General features: G+C 40.9%; 1 protein-coding gene across 5 annotated transcripts; it reads left to right on the plus strand.

Moving 5' to 3' along the window:
* Nucleotides 1-1,394: 1,394 nt before the first annotated feature.
* On the plus strand, nt 1,395-3,868 carry LOC125802482 (uncharacterized). 5 transcript variants are annotated; one of them, XM_049480686.1, is made up of 3 exons: nt 1,395-2,147; nt 2,196-2,277; nt 2,326-3,868. In XM_049480686.1, exons 1-3 carry the CDS (start codon nt 1,395-1,397, stop codon nt 2,439-2,441), a joined length of 951 nt encoding a protein of 316 aa, XP_049336643.1. In that variant the 3' UTR covers nt 2,442-3,868. The 5 variants fall into 5 exon arrangements, with proteins under 5 accessions (XP_049336643.1, XP_049336647.1, XP_049336646.1 ...); XM_049480690.1 differs by having other exon boundaries at nt 1,395-1,697; nt 1,890-2,277; XM_049480689.1 differs by having other exon boundaries at nt 1,395-1,619; nt 1,812-2,277.
* Nucleotides 3,869-11,286: the final 7,418 nt, after the last annotated feature.

Consider the following 11,286-nt stretch of genomic DNA (forward strand, 5'->3'; position numbering starts at 1 on the left):
TGCTTATTAAGTACACACATCAGGTGTTAAGTAGTCTAATTCCAGCAGGAACAAATGACCTGCGGAACCTCTCAGTCCTACAGCAGAGAGAGAGGAGTCTATCACTGCGCCTGCTCCTCTGAGCTGCCAGGATCCCATGCAGAGGGTGACTGCTATTACTGAGGATACCCTCCATTAAACACCTCATCCTCTTCTCCACTAACTGACCCACAGAGTCCACTTTCCCGCCCATAACTGACACACACTTCCTTACAAGCTTATCCAGTCTGTTCCTGTCCCTAACAGTAATGCTGCTTCCCCAGCAGGCAACACCAAAGAAGACAGCACTCGACACAACCGAATGATAGAATGTGTGCAGAAACTCTTTACACACATCAAATGATTTAAGCTTCCTGAGGAAGTAAAGCCTGCTCTGTCCTTTTTTATATGCTGCACTCGTCTGCACTGACCAGTCCAGTTTGTTGTCCAGGTGGACTCCGAGATACTTATATGACTGAACATTCTCAATGATCTGTCCATCGATGATAACAGGCTGATGGGAATGTTTCAGTCTCCGGAAATCCACGATCATCTCCTTGGTCTTCAGTGCATTGAGGAGAAGACCTTTTCTTCTACTCCAGGCTGTAAAGGCAGCAACAAGATCTCTGTACTCTCTTTCATCCCCACCTCTTATACATGCCACCACAGCTGTGTCGTCTGAATATTTCTGAATGTGGCAAAGTTCAGACATATGTTTAAAATCAGCAGTGTAAAGAGTGAAGAGAAATGGTGACAATACTGTACCCTGAGGAGCCCCAATGTTGGTTACCACCGTCTCAGACCTGCAACCACCCAAACTGACATACTGCGGACGCTCTGTGAGATAGCTGTAAATCCATGTGACTAACATAGCATCCACACCTATCATCTCCAGCTGTTCCCTCAGAAACTGCGGCCTGATAGTGTTAAAGGCACTTGTAAAATCAAAAAACATGATCCTTGTGTATCCCCCTGTCCCGTCCAGAAACGAAAGTATCTTGTGGGTCATATATATTACTGCATCCTCCACACCCATGTTCTCCTGATATGCAAACTGTAAGGGGTCCACAGCCTGCTGCACCTGAGGCTTGAGAACCCGCAGCAAAAGCCTCTCCAATGTCTTCATGATCACTGAAGTCAGGGCCACTGGTCTGTGGTCCTTCACCCCTACCGGCCTCCCTACTTTAGGGACCGGCACGAGGCATGATGTTTTCCACTGGACAGGCACTTGTCCTGTGCGCAGACTCAGGTTGAAAATTGATTGTAGAGGCATCGCCAGTCCTGATGCACATTCTCTTAGAAGCCGAGGCGATACGCCATCAGGACCCGCAGCTTTCCCTGGACGCAGCCTACGTAGTTCAGCATAAACCTCATCTATGGAAAAGCTATGTGGGGTCACAGCAGTACATCTGGAACAGCTGCCGGGTGGAGCAGTGCAGGTGGTCACAGCAGAGGGGGTGGTACAACTGCCGGATGGAGTAGAGCAAGTGGTCCCCACAGAGGAGGTGGTACAGCTGCCGGGTGGAGCAGAGCAGGTGGTCACAGCAGAGGAGGTGGTACAGCTGCCGGGTGGAGCAGAGCAGGTGGTCACAGCAGAGGAGGTGGTACAGCTGCCGGATGGAGCAGAGCAGGTGGTCCCAGCAGAGGAGATGGTACAGCTGCCGGGTGGAGCAGAGCAGGTGATCCCAGCAGAGGAGGTGGTACAGCTGCCGGGTGGAGCAGAGCAGGTGGTCCCAGCAGAGGGGGTGGTACAGCTGCCGGATGGAGCAGAGCAGGTGGTCCCAGCAGAGGAGGTGGTACAGCTGCCGGGTGGAGCAGAGCAGGTGGTCACAGCAGAGGAGGTGGTACAGCTGCCGGATGGAGCAGAGCAGGTGGTCCCAGCAGAGGAGATGGTACAGCTGCCGGGTGGAGCAGAGCAGGTGGTCCCAGCAGAGGAGATGGTACAGCTGCCGAGTGGAGCAGAGCAGGTGGTCCCAGCAGAGGAGGTGGTACAGCTGCTGGGTGGAGCAGAGCAGGTGGTCCCAGCAGAGGAGGTGGTACAGCTGCCGGGTGGAGCAGAGCAGGTGGTCACAGCAGAGGAGGTGGTACAGCTGCCGGGTGGAGCAGCGCAGGTGGTCACAGCAGAGCAGGTGGTCCCAGCAGAGGAGGTGGTACAGCTGCCGGGTGGAGCAGAGCAGGTGGTCCCAGCAGAGGAGGTGGTACAGCTGCTGGGTGGAGCAGAGCAGGTGGTCCCAGCAGAGGAGGTGGTACAGCTGCCGGGTGGAGCAGAGCAGGTGGTCACGGCAGAGGAGGTGGTACAGCTGCCAGGTGGAGCAGAGCAGGTGGTCACAGCAGAGGAGGTGGTACAGCTGCTGGATGGAGCAGAGCAGGTGGTTCCAGCAGAGGAGGTGAGGGGCCCACTGGCTGAACTGAACCTACTATAAAAGTGGTTAAATTCATTGGCCTTGTCCACATCGCCCACTGTCTCGCTAACTTTACTTTTGTAGCCAGTAATGGTCTTCATACCCTTCCACACCTCCCTTGTACTGTTACCCCGCATATTCCATTGCAGACCCCTTCCAAAGTCTCTTCTGGCCGCCCTTAAACTCTTCCTCAACTCATGTTGCACACTCCTAACCCTCTCACGGTCCCCAGATTTGAATGCCTCTTTTTTTAGATTCAGGAGGCTCTTAATGTTGCTAGTGATCCATGGCTTATTGTTTGCAAAAGAGTGGACTGTTCTCATGGGTACCACCACATCAGTACAGAAGTTCACATAATCAGTAACACGGTCCACTATCCCATCTATGTCATTATCAGCCTCTTGTGAGACAATAAGTGTGTCCCAGTCAGTTGATTCAAAACAATCCTGTAGAGCTTCGAAGACCTCAGGAGTCCATTTACGGAAAGATCGACAGGTGGGAGGTAGTCTCATTACACAAGGTTTATAATGTGGCTTAAGATAAATCATATTGTGGTCTGATTTACCCAAAGGTGGCATAGCCAGTGCTTTATAGGCATCTTTAACATTGATAAAACACAGATCTAACGTGTTGTTATATCTGGTGGGGCAGATGACATACTGTGTGAATCCCCCTAAATGAGTGCTCATGTCCACATGATTAAAATCACCCGATATAATAATACAGGAATCAGGGTGGGCGGACTGTACATTCGCCACTGCCTCCTGAATGACGTCACACGCGTACGTAGGCTGAGCGCCCGGTGGGATGTAAACAATAATGGCGACGATGTGGGAGAACTCCCTCGGCACATAATAGGGTCTCAAACCAACTACTAAAAGCTCTACTTCGCGATGACATACCCTCTCTTTCACAGTAATATGTCCGGAATTACACCACTTCTCATTCACAAGCAGAACGAGACCCCCACCTCTAGTTTTCCCACACAATTCCGGATTTCTATCAGCACGTACCATGGTGAAGCCGGTGATGCTAACAGCAGAGTCCGGGATGTCGTTATTTAGCCATGATTCCGTGAGGAAATATAAACTGCCCTCTCGGTAAGTCCTGTCATTCTTCATCAGCCCTTCCAGCTCTTCACATTTATTAGCAAGAGAGTTGACATTACCCATTATAATGGATGGTAGGAACGGCTTATATCTCCATCTCCTAGCCTTTAGCTTCGCCCCAGCACGGCAACCACGGAAAGGTTTCCTAAGTTCAGGCGGTATAGGGTGTTTAATCCCACTCGATTTAAGTCGTAACTGTAGAAGCTCCGCTCTAGTGTACTTATACAGGCACATACTCAGAGTATAACCTACTCCAAACAAAAACAAAGTAAACACATACACAAATATACGCAAAGAAAATACGAGCTGTTTGGACTTGCTGCCACTGCGCGGCGCATGCGCGATGTTGATTGTTTCTTGTTCCCTTTTAGTTCCCTGCTTAGTTTATCTATCCCTGCCTAGTTTAGCCTCTTGTTAGTTCCTTGTATATTACCCTGCTTGTGTTTATTAGTTTATTCCCTTGTTTACATATCCCTGCCTTGTTTAGTTTTGTTTATTTCTTGTTTGGTTTTTCTAGTCTCTTGTTTAGCTCCGTGTTCCCTAGTTCCTTGTACTTACCCCTGCTTTGTGTTTATTCCTAGTTTAGCTCCCTGTATATATTCCCTGTTTGTTTTTTATTATTATCATCACTCGTTTGTTATTGGTTATTTTGTGTTTCTTTGTTACATGTTTACTTGTTCCTCGTTTCCTTGTTTCTTTGTTATTTATTTAATAAATTATTTATTTATATCGCCCTTACCTGCACCTGTGTCCGCCTCCTCGTCTCCCTGCCTGGATCATTTCGTGACATCTTTAAAGGTCTCATTTTATTTATTTTTTTTCATTCATTTGAAAATGTCTAGTTGTGGTCTCTAGTATGAATGAATAATAACAGTGAAAAAAGGTCCTTCGTTTTTTTTTATAGAACCCTGCTTTATTTCACTGAATTAGCAGTCTCTGAAGAAAGGCAGGATTTCGTCTCTTGCTCATGAATATTAGTACATGCAAATATATCAATATATATAGCCTCTGATTGGCTAACCTCCATGTTCAAGCCGTGGCCCCTCTGTGGATCTCCCCCCACCCAAACACCACACCACCACCAACCCCCATCCCATAACACCACCTTAACCCTCCTTCAGCTAAATTAACGCTACTAAACTCTTACCTCACACTTGGTGATTCGGTGTCTGGGCAGTTTTACAGTGCAGTGTTTAACACGGAAACAGCGTAGAGTTTTGCTACCCTGTCAATCTGTGCTTCCCTAGTGTGTATTTAAGGTCTCTGTAAAACCTAGAATCAACCGGAGATCCAATTTAAACCTTACACAAGATAGCTAATGTGTAAACAGAGCTGTGAGCTCTTTAGCTGATGAGACAGTGTCGGCTCTGCTGCAGCCCGGGTCACCCATGCCTATGGGTGGTCCCGAGCCAAGGTGAGCGAGGCCAACTCAAGAATTGACGTAGACACAGAGGCTTTCCTGATTAACTTGTTTTTCTAAACTATTTTTGTTTTACTAGCTACTGCAGACAATGGAGTTTGAGAAAGAGTTTTATGTGCAGCATTCATATACAACTTAGAGAGACCTACTGTACTTCACAAAGAACAAGAAAAAATGTTTTTAGCAGAAGGAGACCTTTACTATACATTTTTATTAATATTGCAAAAGTAAGAGCTTTAAATCTGTGGATTTAGCTGAAGTATTCGTATTACAGTGAAGCTTCTAGAGAGTAATTATAGATTTATTATTTTGGTGTTGTTTTTGTTAGTTTGCTGTATATTGATTTATCTATATGTTTCCTTTTAGCAGTGTCCAACATTCTTGGTCTTTAAAAGCAATTTTTGAAAACTGTATTTGAATAGGGAAGCTATGAAAACAATATTGGTATATCTCTTATAGTAATATATATTCTAAAGCACTCGAGCAGCTTACATTATCTCAATGGTCAGACTAGAGAAATGCATTAACAACATTAAAAAATAATGGAATTAATAATGTATTATGTTATGCATTAATACCATAGGGCTGCCATGAAGTACAGAACAGAGATACAGTAATGGGTCTAATTCAGTACTCAGTATTCAGTTTTAACTTTACTAACTTTACAAATCATTTTTTCTAAAGTGGAAGAATAAAACAACAACATTCAATTTGGGTTGAAAAAAGGGAAAATGTAGATTTGATGAAAACTACATATAAACTGGCTCCTAAATTCTCCCAGTTATTACTAATGTGTGTTATATATAATTAGTAAAGGATAGTAAACTTGCTTCAGTAGTAGCCATCCAAATCTAAGCCACTAGTACACAACCTCCACCATGGTTGACAGATAAGCTTTTCTGTGTTTTAGAGCATTATGATACTTTCTGTCTCAAGGGAGAGCTTTGGTGGCTTTGCAAATTCTTATTTGGGCAGCTGTGGTTTTATGTTTTTTAATACAATCCGGGTTAGCACCTGAACATCCCTTTCAGACAGCTTCCTCTTACAGCGTCCACAGTTAATCCTGTTGGATGTGGTTGGTCCTTCTTGGTGGTATGCTGACATTACCCTGGAAAGCGTGGCTCTTGATACATCACAAAGACTTGCTGTCTTGGTCACAGATGCTCCAGCAAGACATGTACCAACAATTTTTCCTCTTTTGAACTCTGGTATGTCACACATAATGTTGTGTGCATTGCAATATTTTGAGCAAAACTGTGCTCTTACCCTGCTTATTGAACCTTCACACTCTGCTCTTACTGGTGCAATGTTCTATTAATGAAGATTGGTCACCAGGCTGCTCCAATTTAGCCATGAAACCTCACTAACCACAGTAAAATGACAGGTGTTTCAGTTCCATTGTCCAACCTCTGTATTTATTAACACAAACACACACAGGGGCACATAGTTCCTCAGACAGTTCTACAAATAGTTAAAAAACAATTCTCTTTTTTTTACATTTAAATTGGCAATTACTGCAAGACTAAACTCAAACCTTATCAAGTGCTAATAGTAAAGGGCTCCTTGGTTTTCAGGAACAATTACCTTTTTTATGCCTGTGCTGCTGAATATGGGGGGGTTATGACAGTCGTTTTCATCTTAATGTGTACTATTGTTTTGCTTTTTGTTATTTGTTTCCGCTAAAAGATGTTTTGGTTATGTAAGGGAATAAATAGTGAATGTGAAGAAGAGCATGCTTGCTCAGAAACATATTTGCGCACACACACACACACACACACACACACACACACCACACTCACAAACAGTTTGATTCTCAGCCTTTGATACCCCTCACTGAGTCCAGCATGTTGTGGAAGGGTCAAATTTAAATTGGCAAAGTGTTGCTCTGCTCCCGTTGTGAAACAAGCTGCAGTAGTCACTCGGTTGAACGCTCGCTCTGCTCTGCTTCTGCTGCTGCTGCTGCTGCTGCTGCGGATCTTTCTCCGTAAGCGTTTTACCTCAGAGAGGCTCTGTGTTCAGATTGAGTGTCAGACAGAGCGACCCTGGGCTACAGAGGTCAAGGCCGTAGAAACATAGAAAGCATTTCATGTGTGACTGCAGGACCTGCGGGTCAATCTGATGCACTCTCGCACAAACACACAAACATACACACTTATACACACACATACACAAACATACACACACATACACACACACATACACACACACATACACACAAGAAAATCCAGACCATATGCCCTACACTGGCCAACTAGAACAGCCTCTGTGTTCATATTTGTATTTATAAAATTTATTTAAAGTCATATTTGATTTTCACATGTATACTTGTATACTTGAGATGTAGAAAAAAAAGGTTTAATATGAACATGATTTTGAACACAGTTTCAGTATTGTGCTTGAACAAGACATTACAGTGGAAAAAATAACATATAAAAAAACATATTTATATTTTCCTTGAAGCAGAAATTTACTGGCGTATACTGTATCTTTAATTAGTCCATTTTTAATCCCAGGGTGGGAAAATTTGTCCATTATAGCCCATCCATGCAGTAAGCACACACACATTCACATACACACTAGTGAGTAAACTCTGAAGAAACACACAGTGATATTGTGGCACAGCAAGGGTTAAGGGCCTTGGGTCCCTAGTAGCTGTGTGGTAACACATTAACTATCCATGTAATAACAGTGTAACTACTGTTGATGTTGTATGCCTTGTTACGGATTTATCACAGTGGTACAGGTTATGTAATTGCACATGTCAGCATAAATATTTATTTGTGGGTAGCACGTTACTTTATAATATGGTAATATTATGTTAAGAAGTTGTATTTATCCATATATTAAATATACATTTTCTACTTGTTACTGATTAATAAATCAGTAATTGTGAATGTAATAGCTACGTACCATTTGGGTAATAATATAATAATATTAAGGTTAAGTTGTATTTACACATTAACTAATTGACCATTTTGTAAGTGTTACTAAATAATAGTTCAATAATTGTTGAGGAAACAGATCAGTAGCAAGTAAGAAATTAAATGGAAATATTATGGTAACAAGTTGTATTTATTGTTCATTATTTTCTAATGTTCTAAATAAACAATTAGAACAAGTATAATTAATTTGTTAAATTATGGGAACAGTGTACTAACATACTTCTTACTTCTAGTTCATTATCCTTCATGAATAATAAGTTAAATTTTTATCAGAATTTGTAAAATATTAAAACCTTGTATTTACGTAATAAATTATGTGCATATTTTCTACTTATTAAAACATTTAAAGACTGCGATTGAAGGGGTAGTGTAATTACATAATCTGTACCACTGTAATTAACCTGTAACAATGTGTATTCACCAGTAGTTACACTGTTATTACATAGATTGTTAATGTGCAACTGCACAGTTATTAGAGGCATTTATTTTAAATTGGGATTTGGGATAAAATGTCCCAATAATGCCAGCCTGGCAACCTTGTCTGATACTACATTCCTTTTATAGATTTTTTTTGCAATATATAATGGAACATTTATATTTGCATGTAAAAATGCACATTTTCAAATCTTCAAAAATGATTCATGTACATTATTAAACAATACTAATGCTGTATTCCATTTGAGCTTAGATGTCAGAATTTTCTAGTTAGTTCCACATGGAAAATTTGAACTTAGATGATCCTATAGATTGTATAGGCCCAACAACCCCCTTGTTCAAAATCCAAGATGGCAACACTGCACATTAGCAGTAGCAAATGCAGTATAATTACAGTAGTACACCACAATAGTATTACCACTTTTATATATAAAGGTCTGTATTGATGAAGTTGCTAGCAATGCTAACTTGAGACAATCCTAACAGTGATACTGTGATCATTGTGCCAGTTGTCATTCCCTTTAAGAGCCAGGTGTGCTCTGACTTTGGCACGTTTGTATGTTAACGGCAAGGCACTTTTGCACATCTCAGCAGAGGATACTGACCTAAAGTGTGCCAGCAGCTCATTTAAGGGAACAGCAATATTATTTAACTCTTTATTCTGTTTATTTTTAAGCTAAAAGCTGGTGTTGCATCCATTTGTGTGTGTAAGGAGCGGGACCATGCACAGCGGCATTGAGCAGCTGACTATTGATTGTTGTCAGGGTTTTAATAAGTCAGTGGCGCACCTAAGGCTTTTATCTATAAAGGTCTGTGTTGATGAAGTTGCTAGCAATGCTAACTTGAGACAATCCTAACAGTGATACTGTATGATACTGTAGTGACTGGTTGAGGTAAAGGTGACACGTCATTAGAGTCTTCTGGTAGAACTTTTCTTTACTTACTGACTTTAGTACTTTAGTACCATGCTGCACACTGTGTGTGTGGTGTAGTTTTGCTTATTGTAAATCATTCTGACCTACGTACTCCTCTAATGAACAAATAATGTTCAGATATTAAAACTGAAGAACAATACTGTACATTATGAGCTTCCACTGAATGATTTATTTAAAAAAAACTACACATAAATAATGTATTTAAAGTTATGTATAAAGACATCGCATAAAACACAATAGAGACAAACATATTGAATATTTACTGTAATATAATACAGCATAATACAGTAATATAAGCAATGGATTTGTTGGACCACATCCTAATGTAAGTAGAGACATCTTCACTTATATGTATTTTCCCAGAAAACCGTCGACTCTGCGTCTCTGATACGTCTGCTAATAGCTCTGAAAGTTAAAAGGAATATTTGAAGAGCAAATATATGTCAGTGGTAATGAACAGGTGGAACTGTAAAGCTGCCATTCATACATTTTTTAAAAATGTGATATCCATAGTAGTTGTACAAGTATAAGTCTAAGTATATTGTGTGCAAACCCAACTAAGAGGTTTTCTATAATAAAAAAGAATCATTTATCCACGTAATTAAAACATTTGAACAATCAAATCAAATTGCCATTAGTTCTAAAATATGTAGAAGCTTTGACTTTACTAAAGAACATTTTGAGATAACCTTATTTTTAAGGCTAAAACTTAAGAAGAACCATGAAAAAATGATCTTTATGGACTTGTTTACATTCTTTACATTGCTTATGTTCTTGTTTTTATGAACATCTATACTTTTTTCTTGGAATTTCAGTAGTTTATAGGCACAGAGTTGAAATTTATAGGATTAGATTGACAGGAGGAGGGGCTTCAGGCATGTTCCATCACTTTAAAAGGTATCTACCAAGTCCAGCATGCTATAAAATGTTTGATATTGTCATAATCAAGATCATAATAAAAAAACATCACAAAAAAATGCACAGGGCCTTATTTTAGTGATATTTTAGCACACTAGTCAATTGTGGATCACGCAACTTGATTTAGGGTACGAAAAATATGCCTTGTACATTCATTACATGTGTTTAAACCAATCATTGTGCCAGTTGTCATTCCCTTTAAGAGCCAGGTGTGCTCTGAATTTGGCACGTTTGTATGTTAACAGCAAGGCATTTTTGCGCATCTCAGCAGAAAATACTGACCTAAAGTGTGCCAGCAGCTCATTAAAGGGAACAGCAATATTATCTAACTCTTTATTCTGTTAATTTTTATGTTAAAAGGTGGTATTGCAACCATTTGTGTGTGTAAGGAGCGGGAATATGCACAGCAGCATTGTACGGCTGACTATTGACTGTTGTCAGGGTTTTAATAAGTCAGTGGTGCACCTACAGTATATTTCCCGCCGCCAATATAGAAACACGCCAGAAATTTACTTGAACACACCTCACTTCCAGACCAACAGACCCATTGGCGTAGATATGGGCGAAAGACACAGGATGTCATATACATTACTATTTTAAAACAATTAACAATAAACCTAAAAGCTTTGATTAGAAAGGTTCAGCATTAGAACAGCAATGTAATCCAAGACAATACTTCATCTATGTCTAGAAAATCAGCCCTGTGGGTGTCTGTTGTAATTGATTGCAGGGTAAACAGTCTGGTCACAGCAGTAGAGAACCCTCAGGGCCTTTTAGGTCTTCAGAGAGAAAGGGCCTAATGATTTCTGTGAATTAGCAAATATGTGCCTGTGATTTTATTATATTTTTATTAAATAAATAATGTATTGGATTTAAACCCTTTGGCTGGCATAAAAATGTCTACATTTCTCCAAGAAATTTCTAATTATGTGTTATATGTTTAGAATCTACTGTTGTTGCCCCTTTTTGAGTTTGTCAATCCCCAAACCAGTTAAAACATAATTTAACTGTGTTTTATCACACCTGAGTTTAATTTCTCTGGCCACACCCAGGCGTGATTACTGCCACACCTGTTCTCTATCAAAAAAAAATCACTTAAATATGACC

This window comes from Astyanax mexicanus, chromosome 6 (genome assembly GCF_023375975.1).
Source record: "Astyanax mexicanus isolate ESR-SI-001 chromosome 6, AstMex3_surface, whole genome shotgun sequence".
Taxonomy (NCBI): Eukaryota; Metazoa; Chordata; class Actinopteri; order Characiformes; family Acestrorhamphidae; genus Astyanax; species Astyanax mexicanus.